This window comes from Alosa alosa, chromosome 16, assembly GCF_017589495.1.
Source record: "Alosa alosa isolate M-15738 ecotype Scorff River chromosome 16, AALO_Geno_1.1, whole genome shotgun sequence".
In the NCBI taxonomy this organism is placed as follows: Eukaryota; Metazoa; Chordata; class Actinopteri; order Clupeiformes; family Clupeidae; genus Alosa; species Alosa alosa.
The window spans coordinates 27966397-27990951 of record NC_063204.1 but is presented as its reverse complement, the minus strand read 5'-3'; the positions used below and the strand labels follow the sequence as shown (position 1 = coordinate 27990951).

Genomic DNA, 24555 nt, shown 5'->3' with positions numbered 1-24555 from the left:
TAGCGTATGCATGGCCTCTGAACTATTGAACCGCTACAAAAAGCCCGATATAGCTCCTATAGCGTCCTCGCTGATGCCCAGGTGCTGGTGATGTTGCTAAATAAAGTCCGTCCGTCCGTCCCAATCTTTACTCAGCCAACTTTCCACTGACTCAGATAAAACCTCGCTGTCTATTATCCATTCATAGAGAAAGGGTTGAGGGGGTGGGGTGGTGTGCAGGGGAACCAAAAAAGCAGAAAAGTGCAGTGGGCGACATGTTTGCCCAAGCTGTTTTCCATCCATGCAACACAAATACTGCTGAAGAGGCTCCGGCCTGAATCGAAAGTGCAAGCCCTCTGGTAGAGCCGCAGAGACAAGGCGTATGGTGTGTGTGTGTGTGTGTGTGGTGTGTGTGTGTGTGTGTGTGTGTGTGTGTGTGTGTGTTTGTGTGGGCCTCGCTGCAGCCTGAAAAACTGGCAAGTCTCATACTTATGGGGTAGAAGCAAAGGGGTCCCTCAGCGGACTTTCATCGCTGGCAGTTTCTGTGTGGTCAGACGTTAAGTTGGACTCTCCATGTTGAGTGACTGAGAGCTGAGCTCTGAAGGTCGCCAACTCTTAGCTCCACAGCTGTGAAATGGTGAAGATTTGAGTTTCGATGTGACTGGGCCTCCTTCACAACTTCACACTGAGGTTGTTTGTTTATGTGAGGCTTTAAACGGGCGTTGAAGTTCCATGCTCTAACGACCATGTTTTGCGTGTCAAGACAGTTGTGGTGTGGACAGTTGTGGTGTGGACCAACGTTTCAGTGTGAACATGCGTCATTCATTCACTGTATAGTAAGCCTTCACTAGCAGCTTCATAGTTACTGGTTGGATATTCGTTGATTATGAAGGTCATCCAGTCATCATCTCCCCTTTTTAATTACACACCCATTCACTGAATATGAGGCTAGAAGTCAAGGATGATTAGATTGGTGGGGGGGGGGGGGGTCTATAATAATTGTTTATACCAATGTGGTAGTTTCACCTGTTCAGCAGTGTTCTTAAAGCACACCTTGAAGTGTGAGAGCCATTAGTTATTAGAGACAGTCATTTCTACAGCAGTTCACTGTTGCAAATCCACCATGAGGCTTTCTCATCTCTCACAATGTAGCAGGTAAATGCCATGTATTTGCTCCGGTCTTCACTTTGGAGATAAACGAAATGAAACCCCCTTGATTTGCTCTGGTGGTGGTGGGGGTTGGTCGCATACTGCTTTTGGGCTCCTGTGTTTATTTTCAGTGGCACCTTCAGCTCAGTGACTTTGATCTCTCCTGTCTGTTTCCGCAGTACCAAACGAAGCACTGAAAAGCGCAACCGGGAGCACGAGAATAAATACATCGAAGAGCTCGCCGAGCTGATCTTCGCCAACATCAACGACATTGACAACTTCAATGTCAAGCCTGACAAATGTGCAATCTTGAAAGAAACTGTGAAGCAGATTCGTCAAATAAAGGAGCAAGGTAAGAGATGCTATATATACATCCAACATTTTTGTTGTTTTCATGGGGTGAGGCGGGGAGGGGGGTTACTGGAACAGATCTTAATGTGATTGGGGGCATATTCAAGTCCTCCTAGATGAAAAGCGCTGTAGATATGATCACCAAATAGCCCTCGTGAGGGACTCTCAGACAACATCAAGGCTGAATGCTTGACTGAATCAACATCATTGAATACTTGAGCCTCCCTTTGCACTCCATGTACTGTCCCCTGTTCTAACATGCTACATGTATGTAAAGGGCATACTAAAAGTTATTAGGCTACTGACTCAAGTACAAGAACTAGAAATTGGAACTGACACGTCTAAAAGGCCCCCCAAAGCTTTGGAACCTCCCCACTTTCTGATGTTCTAGATTACATATTTGTGTTAAGTGTGTGCCTGTGATGGCTGATAAAGTGGAGATCTCAGGGGTGGTCCGTTTACAGAAGTTTTGTAGAACCTGGAGAAGTTTGTTTCTCTCTTTCTTTCTCCCTCTTATTCTCTCATTCCTCTCTTTCTCTTTCTCTTTAACATGACTGAGAGTGAGAAGGAATGTTTTATCAGGATTGCTGCAAAGATTTGCCAGCGCTGGAATGTCTTCAAATGCCTGTGCTTCCACAAAAGACTACTGAGTGTGTGTGTGTGTGTGTGTGTGTGTGTGTGTGTGTGTGTGTGTGTGTGTGTGTGTGTGTGTGTGTGTGTGTGTGTGTGTGTGTGTTCAAGTGGGAGAGAGAATGTGATTGGATGCCTACGCCTCCCTGTATAGCATGCCCTTCCTGTGTGTTTGGCTGCCTTTTCCTCCCAGGACAATGTGTATCACATGAGTGTATGTGTACATACGATTCTGTGTGTGTGTGTGTGTGTGTGAAGTCTTTTTGGCCTCTGGTCTTGTGTGAAGCTAGTGTGCTTGGTGAGCGGGCCCAGGAAGTGAGCTGCTTACAGTAAAAGGAGCCGACAGGCGACATGCTAATATCATTAGTGCTGCTATTAGTCCAGAGAGAGCGAGAAAGAGAGAGGGGAGGGAAAGGAGGGAGAAGGGGACAAAGAGAGAGCGCGGTAGAGAGAGAGGCAAAGGGGGGGCAGAGGAAAAGGTTAGGAGTAAAAGGGAGGGAGTGGAGGAAAGGAAAGAGAGAGAGAGAGGAAGGGATGAGGAGAGAGAGAGTGAGCGCTTCTGTGGGAGGTCCAACCCTTCGACATGATGTTCACACCCTACCATTCCACCCCACATCCTCAAAGACTGCATTACTATGGAAGAATATTAGACTCAAATGTTTTGTACGTGTGCATCACGTTTTGAAACTGTAGAAATTATTTGTAACTGTAAAAATGATCTGTACAAGTAATTGTCAATATCACAAATGTGCCCTACACTTACAAATCTATTCTACAGGTACAGATCGATTGTTACAGCTACAAATCATCCTACAGTTAAAAATATTATACCATTACAAATATATTCTACAATTACAAATCAATGGTCTACGTACAAAAAGTTGTCCTACAGTTACAAATCTTTTCTGCAGGTGCACAGACTTAATGGTCAAATATATTCCACAGGTACTAAACCTTCCACAGTTGCTGTCTTTCAATTACGAAGCTATTCTGCCATTACGAATCCGCCGCTCGCACAAGTACTTTTGAGGCTGTTCTGGCACTTCCTGTTGAATAGCCAATGGCAATGCTCCGTTTTGGCGGGCCAATCAGGAATCTAAGTTTACTAACCAAAAATCACCGAGCCAGGAGTGTGTACCAATGTGGGTGGGTTGTGTTGCTGGTGTGTTTTGCTTGCGCTGTGCACGTAAACTCCATGATGGTCTAAACTTTAAAGAGAATATGTGATGCTGTCATGATGACTGAAACTTCTCTCTTTAGTCCATTGATCTGTTAACTTAGCCTGCTCTCGCATCTCAAGCGTAGGCTACAATGACCATCCACATCATATTGTGGTGTTTTCCGGGCGAAATTATGTCCTTTTTTCTCCCAATAGCTGGCCAGTGTCATGCAATGTAGATCTTGGTATAAACTAGCAAAATAACCTAGCTATCAAAAAGTACACACCATAGGCTAGGGACCTAAGCTTAACATACTAAGACTTCACTGTCATGACAATGCACAGCACAATTAATGTTTTCCGGAGCAAACGTAGGCCTATGGTCCATTCTCTCTCCCAACAGATGCCCACTCGCGGCATAGCCTATTGCCACCTACCTTAAAATAAGCTAACTATGCTAGTTTTCGACAAATACACGACATGGACATACTTTTGGCCAGGAAGAAAGCCAGTGACAAGTGATTATCTTCTTTATTAGCCTACATTCACTGTGTGGCTCATGAATCTGCTTAGAATATGGGACAGTTCACAGAAGGAAGTAGACTAATTTTAATTAACGTCATTTTCAGATAGATCACAAGACTGAAAGCAAATATTCCATGTATCTGTGTATCTTGAATTAATCCCATATAAGCTATATCGTTTTGCCAGTGTTTCTCCAGTGTGCACCATTGTGAGCCTATCCTCGTTCTTCTGACAATTGATCCTCTTCAACCCCTGTGGGGTGGGGTGCGCAACCTCCTGACTCTGTAATTGGTTAGTGAACTTAGATTCCTGATTGGCTAGCCAAACCTGAGCATTGCCATCGGCCTTTCAACAGGAAGTGCCAGAACAGTCTCAAAAGTACTTGTACGTGCAGAAAATGTACTTGTGCAAGCGGTCAGAGATTCATAATGGCAGAATAGCTTCGTAATTGAAAGACAGCAACTGTGGAAGGTTTAGTAACTGTGGAATATATTTGTAAGTGAAGGAGATATGAGTAAAACTTAAAATCGTTCATGTTATTTTTTTGTTAAATCACAAATCAGTTTTACAGTTACAAATCCTGATATACACACACACATACATATAAGACGCTTCTCATCCCTAAGGTGGTGCAAAAGTCTGTGCACCTGCAGAAAAGATTTGTAACCGTAGGACAACATTTTGTGCGTATAATATTGATTTGTAATTGTATAATATATTTGTAATGGTAAAACATTTTTACCTGTAGGATGATTTGTAGCTGTAAAACCGATCCGTACCCGTAGACCAGATTTGTAAGTGTAGGGCATATTTGTAATATTGACAATTATTTGTACAGATCATGTTTACAGTTACAAATCATTTATACAGTTTCAAAACGTGATACACACGTACAAAACATTTGAGTCTAGTATTCTTCCATACATTACCAGGGTGGATGTGGGTGTGTTTGTATTTTGTGTGTGTGTGTGTGTGTGTGTGTGTGTGTTTGTATTTGTGTTTACATTTGTGTGTGTGTGCATTAGTATTTGTACCCATGAGCTAACATACATCATGTCTGTATTGCAAGTGTGGAAAATATATGTGTGTGTGTGTGTGTGTGTGTGTATCCCTGAACCCTGGCTCTTAATGAAAAGCATGTTGGGATCTTCTACCATGACATTTGGTCTCCTTATGTCGCTTTAGTGTATGGAACCAACTAGAGCGTGTGCGTGCATGACTGCGCGTGCGTGTGGTACAATGTTCAACCCAGCACACACTTTGTCAATTGCCATGTCATGTTGCAATACAGACATGTGTACTAGTCTTTTTTTCTGTGTTTTTTTGTGTGTGGGTGTGTGTGTGCACGCGCTTATGGTTTATGGGTGTGTGTTTGACGCGTGTGTGTGTTTACACGCGGGCAGTGGTGGAGCGATGAGCCTAGCGGAGCACACAGACGGAGGCAGATGAGTCTCTGATGTCGCTTGTTTGTGATTCACTGGGTGCCGGCTTATGTAATGGTGAGCAATGTGATGCAAAGGCTGCACACTCATACACACTGTCACTCATGCACACACACACACACACACACACACACACACACACACACAGGCAGTGTGGAGACTGTTGCTCCTGCCCCCTCCATGGTAAGAAGTGCACCCCCTCCAGCTCTTGTTCCTGAGCTTCATGCTAGATTGGAAAAACAACCTTTGCACTTCACCGAGACTCCGGTAATTATATTTGTACATTGAGCGACTTCGGAAAAAAGCAGAGGCGAGGCAGAGCTGCTTTTCCCCCCTTTATTCCTCTCGTCTACTCTCTCTCTCACACGCTCGCTCTCTCTCTCTCTCTCTCTCTCTCTCTCTCTCTCTCTTCGTGTTCTGCTAGTCGCTGTTGTTGTTGTTGTCATTGTCATTTACTCTGCTCACAAGCCCGTTGAGTGTGAACTCTCATTACCTTTGCCAGTAAGGGGAAACGGCACGTCGTGTTCGATTGTGAGGACGCCAGCCGATTGATAGCTTTATCCCCTTCCCATGCATGCAGTCGCCACCCCTTCAGTTTTCTAAGGGACTATGGACAGAATAAGACTGCCATGCATGTATCTACCCATGTATTCAATGAATTGAATGGATGTCCCTGGTGAATCGTAATAGTGACAGTTTTATTGACCAACTGATCTAAAAGAGCTCTTAAAGCTTAATCCCCTGTTCTTGATTGCTCCAGGCTTTATCTGATTTATATAGTAGAATATGCTAGTAGAACGAGTAGTATATACAATGGCTTAGCTTATTTTGCCAGTACTCATGCAAGTTTTCTAAAGTTATTTTGCTTGCCTACTGGTTTTATTTTTGTATTTCCTAGAGCACTCAGTTTTACCAGTTATGACGTTAATTTATATTATGTCCACTTGAATGAATGGAGCCATTTTACATTTACATAATCACTGTAGGTCGGTTCCTACCTGGATGTAGTCAATCTCTGACCGGTAATGCGACACCTTGGCAGATGGGCACGGTGGCGACAGCTCGCGGCGGTCACCAGTGCTTCCAAGAGTGGCCAGCAGCAACACTTGAGTCGGGGCCCAGAGCTCTGCGCTCGAGCCAGCGTGTGTCACACGACGTCTGCTTATTTATCTCTGAGCCCCACCCCCATCCCTATCCCCATCCCCACCCCCTCTTGTGCTCTGTTGGTACGGTCCACCCCCAGCAGTGGTGGCACGCAGCACTGGTTTGGCGCTGGAGGAGCGACTCGTGTTTCAGAGAGTGATTACGATGAAGGATGGAGCGGATGGAGAAGGCTGAGCCGTCACCGTGATGCCAGCAGGACAGCAGGGTGCAGCAACGCCACTCTGGACGGGCGAGTGCTGGCACAAGACACAAGAGGAGGGGTGGCAGAGAGGGTGAGAGGGAGGAAGTGAGGAGAAATGGAGAGAGAGACTGGCTCTGATGGGGTGTGTGTGTGTGGAGGGCAGTGAGTGATTCGCATGTATTCAGTGCAGCTGTGTGGATTTGCTGGGTCCTGCTAGGAGACCCACTGGTTCCACACACACACACACACACATACAAACCCTCTGTCCAAAAAATAAACAAACACACCAGCAGGCACCTATCTCCATCACAAGGACACACAAATGGAGGTATTGACCATTCGCACTGTAGTATACTTTCTTCACTTTCATTCATCATTATCAGCCTTCGTATCACTGCTGCTGCTTTGACACGGCCATGCCAATAAAGCTAATCAATTTGAATTGAATTGAAAATTGAAAGAGTGAGAGGGAGGGGGTGTGGGTGTGTGACAGAAGTGGAGGGTGAGTGAGAAAGAAAGAAAGAGGATGATTGACTGGGTGAGAGAGAGAGCGAGAAAGAGAGAGAGAGTGAGTGAGCAAAAGAGGGCATGGCAGAGTGAGTGAGCTAGAATGAAGGATAGATAGAGAGAGAGGGAGGGAAGAAGAGAATGGGTGGCTGATGTAGATGAAGGACAAGGAGAGGATGTGAGGATAGAGACGCCATTAGCAGAGAGAGACTGATGTGAAAGATTATTAGCTTCAGTAACATTATCCGTCATAAATACGTAGTCTAGTAGTGGAACTCTGCTGAACTGGAGTGGAGGAGAAAGAGAGTGACACTGAGTGGAAAGAGAGAAGGGGAAAGAAAGAGAGTGACACTGAGTGGAAAGAGAGAAGGGGAAAGGGAAAGAGGCAGAAGGTAGGAGAGGGAAGTGAGTTGACACAGTGAGCAGTGGTGGCTGAGGTGACGATGCACCGCTAGCACAGAAACGCAAACTAGCGCAGGCAAGTTAGCACCGCTGCCTGATGAAGGGCCCACAGCTCCACTCCAACCCCCCTCCCCTTCCCTCCTGTCCACATATGGCTACGCGTCACAGCGAGACGCTGCACCTTTCTAATGGGACACCACCCCCATACCATCCTCCAACACACACACACACACACTCACACACTTGGTCTTGGGGCCCAGGGCGGAGGAGGAAGTGGGGCACAGTGTGTTGGGAACATACGCTTTCCAAAGCAGGCTAATTAACACCATCAGCAACCTGAGTGCGATCTGGGATGTCAGAGCCTAGAGAGAGAGAGAGAGAGATGGGGAAGCAATGCTACAAAAAAAGGATACTGTTTTTCCCATTTCAAAAGAAAAGTCATTGCGTGCAGACAAAGTTGGAAGTGTTTTGTCCGTAGGGTTGTTCCTTTCTGCTGATACTTTTTCAGATGTTTGTGTGGCATCGCTCTTATGACTGTATTCTTAGCTGTACCCCTTGGTCCAATCACAACAAGACTTGGTCATGTACTCGTATCTCCACAGTGGCAGTCTAGAGACCGGACAGACCAATTACGCTGTATGGATGTTTGATTATCCAGCCCCAGAGAGCAGCACTTAATGGACTGCAGGACGGAAGCAGTCACCTCGTGGCCCAGCAATTGCTTTGCGGTATAGCAGTGGTCTTTCTAGTGCATATACACGCACGCACACACGCACCACTGAAGACCACTTTATACGCACGAACGCACGCACGCACGCACACACACACACACACTAACAGCGAGTCCTGAAAAAGCATCTTGTTTACTAAAGCTTAAAAGCTTTCTCTTTCAGTGTTGATAACTGCACCTGTGGTCAGTGGTCATTTGTTTTTATTATTATTATTGTTGTGGTTCTCCTCTTGATCCTGTGTGTGGAAGCTGGGTCCTATTTGCTGCCTGACATAAAAACCCTAGAAAACTGTGCTCTCCAGCTTTCCACAGTGGAAACTGTTTTTGTGTCCCTCTGATATGCTGTCATGTGCGTGCGTGTGGCCACGTGCGCATTCCTGTGTGTGTGACCTTTCACCCCTTCTATGTTGCTAATGTCATGGGTGCTTACCACAGCAAGTCATCCCACACAAGCTTGAGTGCCACACAGCACACAGCATTGGTAAGAGCTCTGTTAGCTTTGTGTTGATGAGAATAAGAAACCTAGCGACACAGATGAACAGCAATTAAAAGTGTCCATGAGTGTGTGTGGCATCCCCTTGGTGATGTTTAGAGATGGTAGTGCAGCCGTGGCACCAGGACCTAATGATGTCGCTGGTTTAATTGAAGTGATCTTAACCCTCACTCTGTCTAATGAGGCTCTGGTGTGTGTGTGTGTGTGTGTGTGTGTGTGTGTGTGTGTGTGTAACCCCCAGGACATAGCAGATAGCAGAGTTGATAGCAGATAGCAGAGTTGACCACTGGCAGGCTGCAGGCGCTCAGTGGGTTTTCAATCTCTAGTGGTCTTTCTGAAGGAGTAGGACCATTTATGTGGGCGTTCAAAAGTGTCCATTACCTAAACTGCTCTCTTCTCTGTCTCCCACCTCTCTCTGTCCCTCTCTCTCTCTCTCTATGCATCTCTGCACCCCTTTATCTCTCTATCTCTATCGCTCCCTCTCTCTCTCTTCCCTCACAGAAAAAGCTGCCACAGCCAATGAAGAGGAGGTGCAGAAGGCAGATGTGTCGTCGACAGGCCAAAGTGTTATTGACAAAGATGCCCTCGGACCCATGATGCTTGAGGTGGGTTTTGGCTCTGTGGATATCTCTTGCTCCTTGTGCATACACATGCATCTATCTATCTAGCTACCCATGTCTCTCTCTATCTAGCTACCCATCTCTCTCTCTCTCTCTCTCTCTCTCTCTCTCTCTCTCTCTCTCTCTGTCTCTTTTCTCTTTTATCTGTTTTTGGTTATTTTGTTTTATTGTTTTTGGTCATTTCCCTTATGTCATCTCTATATGTCCCTGTCTGCAGGCTTTTCATGTGTTTGCATGTGTAGCTGTGTGTGTGTGTGTGTGTGCGGGCTGGATTGCACTGGCGAGTCCCACCTCCCCTATCTCATTGTCCTCTCAGTCACTTTCAGAAGCACATAGGCCAGAAAAGGTGTGGCACACACACACACACACACACACACACTGCCTTATTAGATGCACCTATACAGATCCAAATGAATGAAGCTATGAATGTTGGGGTGGGGCAATGCTCTCAGAAACAGGCCAGTAGCTACAGTGCACACACACACACACACAGTTTCTCCCTCCCTCCCCCTTCTGTACGGTGCGCGGGAGCATAAGTCATGGCGCGGCATGTTGTTTTTGCCGGGGCGAGGCTGTAAATCACGGTGGCGCTGGCGTCCCAGCAAGGCCCTTGTTCTGGCGGAGGGCAGATGAAGTGGCTGCCTCTAATGGGAAAACAAGCAGGCTGGGATGGCCAGCGCATGAATCAAGCCATTTAGTTCCCTTCCCCTGTGTGGAACCGCAAGCTCCCTCCTTCCCTCTCTCCCTCCCTCTCTCTTGCTCACTTGTTCTATCTCTTGCTCTATCCAGCTCTCTTTCACTCTGTTTCTCTCTCACTTGCTCACTCTCTCCATCTCTCTCTCTCTCTATCTCTCTCATTCACTCTCTCAAACTCGTACTCTCTTGTTCTGTATTCTGTTTCTGTCCCTCTCTCCCCTCCATCTTTCTATCTCTGGGTCAGCTACTGATTCTAACTCTCTCTCTCTCTCTCTCTCTCTCTCTCTCTCTCTCTCTCGCTCTCTCTCTCTCTCGCACTCCCTCACAAACGCACACTCAAGACAGACTCACTCAGTCATTCTTGACATCACACATACCCACATGCTTGCGCTCTCTCATTCCCACTCTACCACTCATCTTCCTCTTCTCCTCCTCTTCTGTATCACTCTCTCTCTTCCTTCCCTCCCTCCCTTCCTCCCTACTCTCTCTCTCTCTCTCTCTTTCCCTCTATCCCCCTCCCTCCCCTATCTCTCTGTATAGCCTGTCTCGTCAGAGTATATTTATAGCCGCTGTGGTCCAGCGTCACTGAATCGACATGCCGCAGCTTTCTAAATATAGCCCTCCCTTTCCCTGCACTCTCCATCGCACTCTCTCTCTCTCTCTCTCTCTCTCTCTCTCTCTCTCTCTCTCTCTCTCTCTCTCTCTCTCTCTCTCCTATCTATCCCTCTTTCCCTGCACTCTCCATTGCTCTATCTCTCTCTCTCCATCGCTCTCTCTCTCCTCCATCTGTTAGAGGCAGCCAGCGGAGGGGACTGCTCACACACACACACACACACACACACACACACACTCTGCTTCAGACAGGAGGAGAGGAGGAGAGGAAGAGATGAAGGGATAGTGAGATGGAGAAGTACAGGGCACCTCCCCTTCCCTTAAGCCAGAATTTGTGTGCACCCCCCCCCAACACAATTGGGAGAGGGAGAAGAGGCATTTCCCACATGGCGCCGGAGACGTCCGTTAGGAAGTTAGCCCTTCTCCCCACGCGTGGAGCTAGCTGGAGAGTGCACACACACACACACACACACACACAGACACACACAGAGTCACACTTCACACATGCAGCTCCTAAGCCTACACTCTCAAACACACATCTACACAGCAAACACATGACCCTTTGTCCAAACATTAGCACTCTGGCACGGCTTGTGAAAAAGCCTATTGTTTTGGTCCTCACTGACGGTCCAGTGTTCGCACCCATAGGACACACTGTGAGGCCACTATTGGTGTCTACCTCTCTTTCCCTCCTTACTGCCTTTCCACCCTCATCCCCCTCTCTTTCTCTCTCTTCTATATCTCTTATTTTCTGTGTCTCATCCCATTACTCTGCCCTTTCTGTCCCTCTATCACTCATACTTCATCTATCTCTTTCTCTCTCTCTCTCTCTCTCTCTCTCTCTCTCTCTCTCTCTCTCCCTCTTCCTCTCTTAATTCAATTAAACTCAACAGAGCTTAATTGGTATGACAAAAAATCATATTGTTTATTTCTTAAGCATTTATTATTATACAGGTACTAACTTAGTGCGGGGGGGGGGGGGAGACCTACAGTACTGCAACGTGTGTGTGTGTGCACATGGGAGTGTGTATGCATTTAAGTGTGTGTGTGTGTGTGTGAGCATGAGAGCACTCTGGCTGTAGACAGCAGCCCTGTGGCCTGACCTGATGCAGTGTGCCTGCTCCCTGGCTGCCTGCTCCAGGAGTCCAGGCCATATACATGTAGCATAGCATGGCTGTAAAGGAAGTTATGTAACGAGCGCTGAGAGACAGGCTGGGGAGGGGAGAGCGAGAAGGGGAGAGGGAGGGCAGCAGGAAGCGAGGGAGTGTGAGAGGGAGGGAGAGAGAGAGAGGGAGGGAGAAAGGGAGGGGGAGAGGGAGGGGTAGAGCGGGCGTTATTGGAACTGGGTCAGAATGCAACCTGGCAGTCCCCCTCGCACTCCTGTCGCAATCTCTGTCCATCAGCACTTTTTCGACGAGAGGGCGTGTGTGTGTGTGTGTGTGTGTGTGTGTGTGTGTGTGTGTGTGTGTGAGGGTTTACAGGATTGCCTAAGCCTAGCCCTGGAAAGGTGCACTTGGCAGGGCTTCCATGTTTACCCTCCCCTATTTGTCTAATGTGCCCACCAGATGGCCACATCCAAAGAACTGCTGAACTCAATCTGGGATTCTCTCTCTCTCTCTCTCTCTCTCTCTTTCTTTCTTTCTTTCTTTCTTTTTTCTCCTCTCTCTGTTTTCTTACACTCTTTTGTTTGTCTTTGTTCTTTGTGTAGTTAATGTCTTGTTTTGTTTTATTGTGTTTACTTATAACTCTGTTGTGTAGACTATTTAAAGAGCTCTTCACCTCAAGAGCTCACTGCTGGAAGTGGGATCTGTTTTCTCTTTACGTGTGTGTGTGTGTGTGTTAGGTTCTTTGTTGATGCCAAGTTTGGTATCAAAAGTGTGTGTGTGTGTGTGTGTGTGTGTGTGTTGAATGCAGGCTTCTCTCTGTTCCCTGTGCACAAGCCACGTGTCCTTGAAAACAAACACAAAGTGTTGGGAACAGTGATTGAGAGCGGCCCATACGGGGTGGGAAAGGCTATTTGAGGGCACCAGTGTGGAGGTAGAGTGCTGATACTAGATGGTGAGGGATTGGACAGAGGCAGGAGACGCACTGCCCAATTAACCAATCAGGGCCCACCCTGTCAGTTTGCATGTCCTATTATTGAACCAGTGTAGTATTTACAAAACATTTTGTCATGCCACTAAGAATACTCCAAAGTCATACTGAGAGTTTAAAAAAAATAAAAATAAAACACATTTAAAAAAAACAACCTTTTTTAAGGAATGAGAGAGACTTCTGTAGCCATGGCTGACGTCAAGTCTCAACTGGTTGGGGCAATTGTATATCAGGAAAGAGAAGCTGTCACAGACAGGTGTTAGCAGTTAGCTTGATTGGAGAAGTGGAATGTTTTCCTGTCCTCTGGTTGGGCCAATAGAGTGTTAGAATAGCAATAAACAAGATGAGTAAATGATTCACTAAGATTGTATGAGCATTACTTATAGTAAATATCCCCATGGTCCTCACATTTTCAACCAGATCTGTTGTATTGAGCCCTCTGATGTGATGTTTGGTCGTCTCTTCTCTCGTCTGTTTTCGCCCCTGTGTAGGCCCTGGATGGCTTCTTCTTCGTGGTGAACATGGAGGGCAACATCGTGTTTGTGTCGGAGAACGTGACTCAGTACCTGCGTTACAACCAGGAGGAGCTGATGAACACCAGCGTCTACAGCATCCTGCATGTGGGCGACCACGCCGAGTTCATCAAGAACCTGCTGCCCAAGTCCCTGGGTGAGGCCACGCACTACAGCACCCCCCCCCCCCCACCCCCCCAGCACTGAGGCCGCACTACAGCAGAGCTGCTTTCAGCTCTCTCTCGTTGCCTTCAGTTGCTTGCCGTAGCAGGCATCAAGGTAGCAACTACGAACTTTGTTTCAGACAGCCTAGCAAGATAGCAACACAGAACACCGTTGTCAGGATACCAGAAAGCAGAATAACGTAACGTTTGACTTCAGCAATAGCTGAAGCTCACAATTAAATTGAATTTTGGACGTTGAAGGCAGCATGAAGGATACATCTACGCTGCCTTCAAAATTCGGCAAAACGAAGGTTTCTTAGAAGGCAGCATTTCACAGAAGTAATCGGACATCTTACTCCCCTGTTAGATATCTTAAAAGGCAGCATTTTTCCCGTTTCAGACACAGCCGTGAGTGTGTAGCTCAGAGTAGTGTGCATTGGTATTCAGGCTGGCTGAGTCATTTGGAGGGTCAGTTCTGTATTGGAGTAGATGTATTTGGTGTAGTGTAATGAAAATGTTCTAAAATGTGTTTTGTGTGTAGTGAATTGTATGTTATAGTGTAGTCTTTCTAGCTGAGTAGAGCTTTAAAGTGTGTGTGTGTGAGAGAGAGAGAGAGCGCGAGCGAGCGCTGTAGCGTAGGCTGTGGTCAGGCAGTAGCCATCTGGATGCACACTGGCCCTGATTAGCTGCTTGCTGCCCTACTTTCACTGGCTTATCAATGAGCACTGAACTACACCGAGCAGATGGAGGGAAAGATAGAGGGGGGTGGGGGTGAGGCAGAAGAAAGGGGGAGTCAGAAGACAGAAATAAAGGAGCAAAGAGATCAAGAGGGAAAGGGAGAGAGAGAGATGTAGAGAGAGAGAGAGAAGATTGAAAGAAACAAAGAAAGGGTGGGAGAAATGGACAAAGAGAAAGAGATGATTGGGCGAGAGAGAGGAGGATGACGTGAAGAAAAAGAGCAGAGGGTGGAGCTGGAGCAGGAGAGTGGGAGAGATGGAGATGGTTATGCTACAGTATTTATGCAGACACTTTTGTCCAAAGCGACATACAAATAACAACAATACAAAGTTAAATTTAACAGTAAACAATGTAAAAGTTGGTAAGACTACATTAAGGAGAATAGCAATAATAAACAACAATGTTAATTCAATCAATAGCCTAATGAAAATTCAAAAATACTATGGAGATGGAAACGTGCAGGGACATTATCCTCATCTCTCTGGGTACCCTCAGCATGGACTAGCTTTGGTTCCTACTAGAGCATTTCATCTTGATGCTAGAACCTTTTGTGAGTGTGTAAGTGTGTGAGTGTGATTTGGAACCTCCCAGGTCCGTTCTGCTGACTCTTTGTCTCTCTGGCCATTCCAGTGAACGGGGCTCCGTGGTCGGGCGAGAACCCGAGGCGGAACAGCCACACGTTTAACTGCCGCATGCTGGTGAACCCTCACAGCGAGCCGGAGGACGAGCAGCAGGAGCAGGAGGCCCAGCAGAAGTACGAGACCATGCAGTGCTTCGCCGTGTCCGAGCCCAAGTCCATCAAGGAGGAGGGAGAGGGTGAGACGCCGTGTACCTTTCTATTTTTTCTTTTCTTTTTTCTTTATTTATTTTGTTTCTTATTGTGTTTTGTTTTTTTAATTTTTTTATTTATCCACTCTCTCCTCTCTCTCCTCTCTCTCTCTCTCACACTCTCTCTCTCTCTCTTTTTCTCTCATTGCGCTCATTGACTCTGTTGAAGTGTGTCTGGCTGCTCTTGCAGACGGTCATATTTAACCCAGGGGTCCTCTCTCCCCAGCGCGTGGTGTCCACAGCTATGCCAGCGCAACAGACCTCTCCCGCGTACTGCTTCGCATTTGGTGCTGAGTGCCAACCTGCTTAAACTCCGTCAGAGCAGCTGATGATTGAGTCTGACATTTCCTCACAACATCTGTTTGACAGGGGGAGGGAGAGGTGGGAAGAGGAAGGAGAGAGAAAGTCATTGGGAAAGAAGGGAAAAGGCAGAGAGAAGGAAGAAGTGAGGCACACATCTGTTGCCTCTCTAGAAGAAATGTTTCAATCTGTGACACACACACACACACACACCTCCCCCTTCCTGAAAGTCACGTAGAGTTCACCCAGTACAGTATGTGTGGATGTGTAAGCCCCACTATTCCAGTGGATCAAGTTGGATTTCACTTTTGCTGGAATGAGCCCCCCCAACTCACTCACTGTGTGTGTGTGTGTGTGTGTGTGTGTGTGTGTGTGTTCTAAGTGGTGCAAGAAACTTTAAAAGTCTTGGTAGTTTGTTTTTGTGGTATCCCCGATTGTAGATGGTATTTTCTGTGTCTGTGTCTGTGCGCGCAGGCCTTTGAGTATTTATTAGGCTTGACTCTACCCTCGTCATCCTTTGAGATTGTAAGTAGTGTAAACTGAGTGAGATGGGGCCTATTTGTATGACCTGTGTTGGCTGCACTGAATAGCATGGCAGCTACTCGCTCACACTGGCTTTGAAGCCCTCTAGGACCCATGCCAAAAGCAGAGCAGGTGTGTGTGTGTGTGTGTGTTACTGTATGTGTCAGTTTGTGTGTGCATGGGTAAGCTTGTGTGTGTGTGTGTGTGTGTTTGAGAGACAGAGTAGTGGAGTAAGTTCTCCAGTCCAGTTTCGGACCACCCAGTGGTCTCTGTTTACAATTTTGAGATGAGTGTGTGTGTGAGTATGAGGTGTGTGTGTGTGTGTGTGTGTGTGTGTGTGTGTCAGTCAGCAGCAACTGGTGAAAATTGGCCCTCTAAGAATGTTGAGCTTCATCCAGGCAATCCTAGGTTCAGCCTCTCTCTTTCTGCCCGACATTTCCTCTCTCTCTCTCCTTCTCTCTCTCTCTTTCCCCCTCCCTTTCTCTTTTAAGATAGTCAGGATGGGTTTTAGTCAGGGAGGCAGTGAGAGTATTTATTACACAGGTGTTTGTGTGTGTGTGTGTGTGTGTGTGTGTGTGTGTGTGTGTGTGTGTGTGCGCGCGCGTCCTGTATGTTGATGCACATTTATTCTGCATGTTTGCGTGTACACCTGTGTGTGTGTGTGTGTGTGTGTGAGATTTGTGTATGTTTGGTGGTTTGTTTACGTGTGTGTGTGTCTGTGCTGATGTGCAACTCTATGTGACTGATGAGCTCTTTAAAGGGGGGCTCAGGATGCAGCCCTGTCCTGTGGGGCTCCCAGCAGGGTGCAGAGCCACTGTGACACACACTCCAAAGGTCACACTCCATCACACACCCACGCCCTGCGCCCTACACACACACACACAAACACACACATACAAACACGAACATACACACACATGTGTATACATAGGACTAGTATGTATACACACACACAGACAAACAAAGATGTATACACAACGCAGCACAGCTAGGTATACATACACCCACATATTAACAAATAACACACATAAGAGTATTCACTTCACATTCACAGCCTCACTTTCACACACATATGCTCCTATACAACCCTGTCACATCATCACACAACAGGACCCATGCAACTGCATGTAACACACACACACACACACACCAGCACTAGTGCAGCGGCCAGCAGTCATCATTAATAATCACATTAATAACCTCCATTCAGCACATGAGGTCTCTCTCTCTCTCTCTCTCTCTCTCTCTCCCCCTCCCTCTCCCTCTCCCTCTTTGTTTAAAATATGAAGCTGTTTGCCATTTTCCTTTTAATCTGAGTGTATAATGTTATCATGTATTGAGCGTGGGACACCAGGCAACGCTTTCGTGTTAATTACTCATCTTTGTAAGTCGGTATATGGTTAAATGACTCATTACAGGGCGAATGAAGACTCTCTCGCCCGCCCCTACTGCCTGTAGGAAGAATATTCCGCTTGCAAGTTCAGTGTATCGTACCCGCCGACCGAAGCAGGATCAGTTTACATCCTGCATCCACAGCACAGATCAGGCTAACGAAATGCTATCGACTGTTGCAAACGTGTGTATAATGGCAGAGCCGGCGAAGAAGCAGCGAAAATCCTTGATGGAAGATGCAAAGAAAAGGAAAAGAGCTTCAGACCGAGTTTTTTAGAGAAAAAGCATCAGGCTTGCCTGGTGTCCCTTTAAAGACGAAGGATTTGAATTAGTAACTGAGTGTTCCCCTCCATCTCTCCAACCCTCTCTCCCTCCATCCCTCTCTCTCTCCCTCCCTCTCTCCATCCCTCCCTCTCTCCCTTATCCCTCTCTCGCTCCCTCTCTCTCTTCCTCCCTCCCTACATCCCTCTTTCCCTCTCTCTCTCCCTCCCTCCCTCTCACGCTCTCTCTCCCTCTCTCGCTCTCTCTCTCTTTCCCTCCCTCCCTCTCTCCCTCCTTCCCTCCCTCCAAATGTGTCTGTAGACTTCCAGTCGTGTCTGATCTGTGTGGCGAGGCGGGTTCCCATGAAGGAGAGGCCCATGATGTCTGCACACGAGAGCTTTACCACCCGCCAGGATCTCCAAGGTAACCACACACACACACACACACACACACACACACACACACACACACATCACATACGCACAGATACAACAACCAACTACTTACTTGCATACATACAAATACATGAAGATGTACATATGCATATTCTCTCTCTCAAACACACACACACACACACACACACACACTGACATTCAAACGACCACACACTCAGACACAAATATACTGACAGGATGTACACACTCATACTCTCACACTCCTACCTCTACCTCCACAGGGCATGGGATGCCAGTCAGTCTAACTGCATGCCTGATACACACACACCAGCCTGTGCTCATCTATACACACCACACACACACTCGAGCACCGCCTACCTGCATATGCCTCACGAGAGCAGGCGATGCCAGTCAGTCTGACTACACCCCCCCTCCCACAGACCACATCTGAACATATATTCTGCCCATTTATGCATACATCCCCAGGGTATGCGATGCCAGTCATTCCAAGTACACACACACACACACACACACACACACACTCCCTTCCAATCTAGTACTTGAGCTGGGTAGGCCTCAGTGTTGCCTCTCTATAAAAGTGGAATGGCTTTTGGCTCTGAGATTAGGGGGTGGTTCCCCTCCACATCAGAAGCCCTTGAGCTTAGGAACTCTCTTTGGACTCTGTCTGAGGTATGAGTGAGGGGAAATGAGAGGAGCATCATGTCAGGGCGCATACCACACACACACACACACACACACACACACACACACACACACACACACACACACACACACACATGTATTTATATGTGTGTGTGTGTGTGTGTGTGTGTGTGTGTGTGTGTGTGTGCCCCAGTGTGTATGTCTCCCCACCAGTCTGTCTCTCTGTGTGTATGCATGAGAAGGCAACGGTGCTTCAGCGTTTCGCTCGTCTATTTTCATGTACCTCCTTGTTTACTTGTGTGTCTGTCTGTTTGCCTGTCTGTGCCTGTGCCAGGCATTTCTGCTTGCTAGATGTGTTTGTGCAATAACTCTGTCTCTGTGTGTGTGTGTGTGTGTGTGTGTGTGTGCAGGTAAGATCACGTCCCTAGACACCAGCTCGTTGCGGGCCTCCATGAAGCCTGGCTGGGAGGACCTGGTGCGGCGGTGCATCCAGCGGTTCCACCTGCAGAACGACGGCGAGATGTCTTTCGCCAAACGCCACCAGCAAGAGGGTAAGAGACCTGCACAGACCCCAGATCTGCTCTGGCATGTCTGGTACATGCACACCTGCACACCAGAGACAGCCATAGCACAGTCCTGTAGCACAGTGGTTAGAGCAGATGTGCTATGCTTACAACCACAACCAAGAGTGAGAGATCCTGTGATCTCTGATGTAAGGGTCCCTTAAGGCTTTAAATTTCAGCCCCACTGGCACCGACCTCGCTTACAGTGCCCCCCCTCCTCCCCTCCTCCTCCCCGTACTGTACAATCCATTCTATGCATAACATAACATGAAGCACCATAGTCGTGATATACCTTGTTTTAAAGCTAAGAATCGATCAATGTTAAGCTTTCTATGACAAAAAGTGTTTTGTGCATTACTGTATTTGATTGTAACACTATACATTTGATCAAACTAATCCCCTACGTGACTCTCCCGGTTAGATTGAACCCACCCATGTATCTCTGCGACCAATGGTTCTCGAGATATAAGAAACCGCATGGAATTGGGCAAACAAGCTGTCAATCAGGCACCCCAGCTTTGATTGACAATAACTCGAGCCTACAGCAAGCCTCGAAGACGAGACCCGGATATCCTGGTAGCTTAGAATCCGACCTGCACAGTGATATGCGTGTTCACCGTAAGAGTCCCACAGAACACCCCTCAAACGTCATGCCATGAGGAAAATGGTTTCGTAGCTACATTTTAAGAGGAAATGCCTACTGATAATAAAAGTCTTACTATAGAACCCCTTTGAGTACAAACATAATCTTGAAGTCAAATGAAAGCTAACATTCTGAAGATTGTAGTTTTATCTACATTTGCATGGCAGTGACTGTCATAGAATCAAAGAAAAGGGATTACTTTTGCACATGAATCTGCTACTGTGGCTGTTTTCAAAAAATTATACAGAGTTACAGCTTTACAAGACCTGGCCTCAATTGTGTTTCAAGGCCACTTCAAGTGACCTAGAGGGACCAAATCTGGACAGATCCAGAGATGCATGTTACCGTCTCAAAGAAAAAACAACATTCAAGCCTCTGTATCTCATTGCCAGTACATCACACAGTCACACTGACTGTTTCTGAGAATTCTACTGGGTCTAAGCTTTCCAAAGAGGACAGACATTTGATGATGGGCCAAAGTATGTGGGAGCAGTGCCCTCCTAAGTAGATGATGTGCAATGTCGGGCAAAACACTCAAAATGGGGCTGAAATTTATTAGAATAAAACCGGTTGCACAAACACCCTTAAGGATTCTCCTTAATATTTTCCCTTATGTATTTAAGGTTTTGTCCTTATCTTGTAAGAAATTCCTTAAACTGTTGCACAAATGACCTTAGTAGCCTAACTAAGGGGAAAAACCTAAGGGACATCTAACTCTACTAACCATGTTATTAACTGAATTGATGCTGATAAATGAAGTATATTAACTAGTTTTGACAATTCAAAATAAAACCTCTCCGTTAATATGCTTACTCTGTCAAATAGGCCTATCAGAAACATGCTGTATTGTTATTGTGTGGTTTACGTAAGCTTAAAGCTGCAGTTGGCAAGATTTTTTTGATCATATTCACTGAAACCGACACTATGCTCCAACAGGACAACATAAATCAGCCGGTTTTAGAAAGAAACCTGCACTTCTACCTCCACCTAGAGCCTGTTATTTGTTTTGCAAAAATCCACAGCTCCCGGTTCTTTTGGTCCAATCAGAGCAGGGCTGTGTGAGATCTGACTGTCAATCACAGTCTGGTGCAGTCTGGTGCGCACTGACGAGCACAAACTCGATGAGATGGTGCTCGTGGTAGTGGGGGAGGGGCATGAGTTGTAAACATTCAAAATCTTGGCTAAGTCCCCTCAATCTGTCAGACTTGCCTACTGCAGCTTTAACATAGGCTAACGTTAACAATTCTTTTAAGGTATTCTGTGCAACACCCTTAAGTAAGGAGAAATTAAGCCTTAAGGGTCATACTTAAGGGAAAAAACTTAAGGTGCTTTCTGCAACCGGCCACATTCAGGCTAAGAGCACTGTCCTGGCTAGAGGCCAGGATAGGCTAACAACATCACGCTCAACAGCTCAAATTTGAGTGGTGTGAAAGTCAACTCGCAATATTGGTGTTTACTTGTTGGGATGGTTTATGAACCATTAACAGTCATACATCTTTGTGTGTAACTATTAATGAACATCTCACAAATCACGCTCGATACTCAGTTGAGTTGAGTGAGTATGGTGTTGGTGTTGAGTGAGTTGGTGGGCTGGTGTATGGTGTTGAGTGAGTATGGTGGGCCACTGCTCTGCTGTAGGAGTGAGATCTGGCAGGAGAGCCAGATTCCGCTTCAGGAGAGGACCTTGTTTGGTAGTGCAACAGTGGTGTTGTTTGGGGGTATGGAAGCAGAGTAGATCACCCAGCTTGTTTGGCCTTTTGCATAATATTCACCTTGGGGTTTAGGTTCAGAGATTTAAAAGTGTGTGTCGTCCTAATTTTACTGTTTAATGTGTGTGGGCAATAGGATCTTGTGTATGTGTTTATATGCATCTTATACACATTTGTGGTGTGTGTGTGTGTGTGTGTGTGTGTTTTCTCTCCCTCCAGTGTTGAGGCATGGCCAGGCGTTCAGCCCCATCTACCGCTTCTCCCTGGCAGATGGCACCATCGTGTCGGCACACACCAAAAGCAAGCTGGTGCGCTCCGCCACCAACGAGCCCCAGCTCTACATGTCTCTGCACATCCTGCAGAGGTGTGTGTGTGTGTGTGTGTGTGTGTGTGTGTGTTTGTTTGTGTCTATATGTGTATGTTTGTATTGTAGTGTCTGTGTGTGTTTGTATGTGTGTGTCTGTGTTTGTGTGTGTCTGTTTCTGATTAAATATCTGTTTTTGTTTGTGTGTGTGTGTTGTCTGTACTATGTGTATCTGCAGAGTCGTCATCATATCTAAGTCCTGAAAGTGTGTTTGTGTGTGTGTGTGTGTTTGTGTCTTAAGATGTTTGTGAATGTTCAACCTGGACCTTAAATCCTTGACACCCATCGGTGCATTGTCCTGCACAACTGTGCAAAGTTGAAGTTCCAGTTCTTCTGTTTATAAGAATGCGAGGCCGCCCTCATCCAACGCGACTCTCGCGGTCACTGAGCGCCCCTCTCTCACTCACTCACGCGGTCATTCATAACTTTTTCTGCTGCGTAAGTGGTGGGCCACAGAGATTGCTTTGTCTATTGGCCGTCGTCTGTAGCTGACTTGTGAATCTGTCGCCATGGACAAGGGTCAGGTGGCATGTGGAAACGTGGGTGGCCAGTGGTCTTTATGAGGCCAGGAGATGTGACAGATTGAGGCAGATTGGGCCACGCCACACAGCTGTAGCCAGCCGGGTGGGTCTCAGTGACTTGGACGGACCTTTCCTCAAATTGGCCTCTCGTCAGTAATCCATAGCTGACATTTCTGATTGTGTGTGTGCGTGCGTGTGTGCGCGTGTGTGTAGATTTGTGTGTGTGTTCTTGTATGTGTAGGTGTGTATGTGAATATGCCTGTGCTGACCAAGCACCACATCTCTGGGATCAACACTGAGCTAGTAAATGAGGAGAAGTATGTGGAATTAAAGGATTGAAATACTGAGTATTTCTTAGACATCTTACATTTTCACAGAAAAAAGTCATATTATGAACAGATGCCCAAAACCAATTTTTACTTTTGTAAACAAAGTAAAGAGGACTAAAATTGCATACTGCAATCCTTTCTCCTCACCCAGGGTGGTGTGTGTGTGTGTGTGTGTCTGCACATAGCCATACTAGTTAGTCTTTATGTGCAAGTGTTACTGTTGCATATTATTGTATGCATGTGTGTGTGTTAACACCCAGTTGTGTGTGTGTGTTTGCTTCTGGTCCAGAGAGCAGCCGGTATGTGGCATGTCCCAGGAGATGGGCGCTGGCCAGGGGATGGGCAAAGCCCTGAACCCCAGCTCCGCCATGCCCAGCCTGGGCGGCATGACCCCGGGCTCGCAAGGCCAGGACACCACGGTCAGCAGTAACTCCTCCACCTCCTCAAGCTCTGGCTTCTCTGCTCAGGGGGGCCCCAAGGAGCCAGGGGCCTCCCCCATGGGCCCCTCGCCGGGCTACCGTTTCAACTGCCCGGGAGCCGGGGCAGGCCAGGGCACCTATGGGCCGCTGAAGATGAACAGCCCCTCGCAGAGCAGCCCGAGCGTGCTGTCGCCGCGGCAACGGGGCAGCCCGGGCGCGGCCGGTTCGCCGCGGCTACCCCCGCCACAGTTCTCCCCGGCGGCGTCTGGCGGCGGCAACAGCAGTCTGCACTCGCCGGCGCCGGGCCACGGCTACAGCAACTCGCTGCAGCAGCTGCAGGCGCTGAGCGAGGGCCACGTGGTCAGCCTGGGCGGCAGTGGCCTCGGCTCGCCCGACCGCAAGACCATTGGCTCGCCGGCCTCCGGCGTGCTCACCACGCACATGCTCAACAAGATGCCCGCCGGAGCAGGAGCAGGAGGAGCAGGGGCGGACGGGTTCGGATCCGACCCAAATCAGCAGAATCAAAACCAGGCCATGGATCCTAGCCGCACCCCAGGGCACCAAGCTGAGGACTGCTCGGACCCCAAGGACGAGAAGGACCCCAGCCTAGGTGGGTTCGGCGGGCCTGGGCAGGGCGATTCGGCCTCGGACCCTCAGAGTCGCCTTCACGACAGCAAGGGCCACACCAAGCTCCTGCAGCTGCTCACCACCAAGACGGAGCCCATCGAGCCGCCCTCCCCGCCCATGTCCGGAGACCCCTCCTGCAAGGACCCCTCGTCCGGGGGCACCATGGGGCTCGGCCTGGGCATGGGAGGCCCTGGGCCCGCAGGGGGCCACAGCACCTCCCTGAAGGAGAAGCACAAGATCCTCCACCGGCTGCTCCAGCACAGCACCACGCCCGTGGACCTGGCCAAGCTGACCGCCGAGGCCACGGGCAAGGAGCCGGGCGCGGATGGCGCCGGGGCAGGGGGCAACGGCAGCGCCGGCGTCGGAGGACTCGGGGAACTGAACCCCAAACAAGAGCCCATCAGCCCCAAGAAGAAGGACAACGCGCTGCTGCGCTACCTGCTCGACAAGGACGACAACACCAAGATCAAGGTGGAGCCGGGCGGGGAGATCAAGCTGGAACCCGCCGGCAAGATGCCCATGGTGAAGACCGAGAAGACCGAGATGGGCTACGAGAGAGCTGAACCGGTGAGTTTCAACACACTCTCGGCACCAATGGCAACGGTTTGGCACATTCATAAAACTGGCATAAACACTGCTAGGCAGGCACTCATAAGAGTTAATCAGGCTGTGTTATCAGTTGATCATGCCAGGCTTGCAGACCGTGTAGTAAGCTATTTAATTTGAACTATTTGGTGGGGAGCGGGGATTATTGTTCATGCCAGTCGATTATTTGCCATTTGGCATGCATACTTTTTTCATCCAAAGCAACTTAACACATCTCCATTTGCAAAATGTCAGAGCAGTTCACTTAGTTGGGACCAAACAAAGG

General features: G+C 47.8%; 1 protein-coding gene across 1 annotated transcript in view; it reads left to right on the top strand.

The window, feature by feature from the left end:
• Window positions 1-24555, top strand: part of ncoa2 (nuclear receptor coactivator 2) — a 96439-nt gene that overhangs the window by 40773 nt on the left and 31111 nt on the right. Inside the window, 8 exon segments of the mRNA XM_048266043.1 lie at window positions 1308-1480; window positions 9214-9317; window positions 13226-13403; window positions 14779-14964; window positions 17773-17874; window positions 18920-19060; window positions 21644-21788; window positions 22928-24251. Of these exon segments, the coding sequence (XP_048122000.1) occupies window positions 1308-1480; window positions 9214-9317; window positions 13226-13403; window positions 14779-14964; window positions 17773-17874; window positions 18920-19060; window positions 21644-21788; window positions 22928-24251 (2353 nt within the window).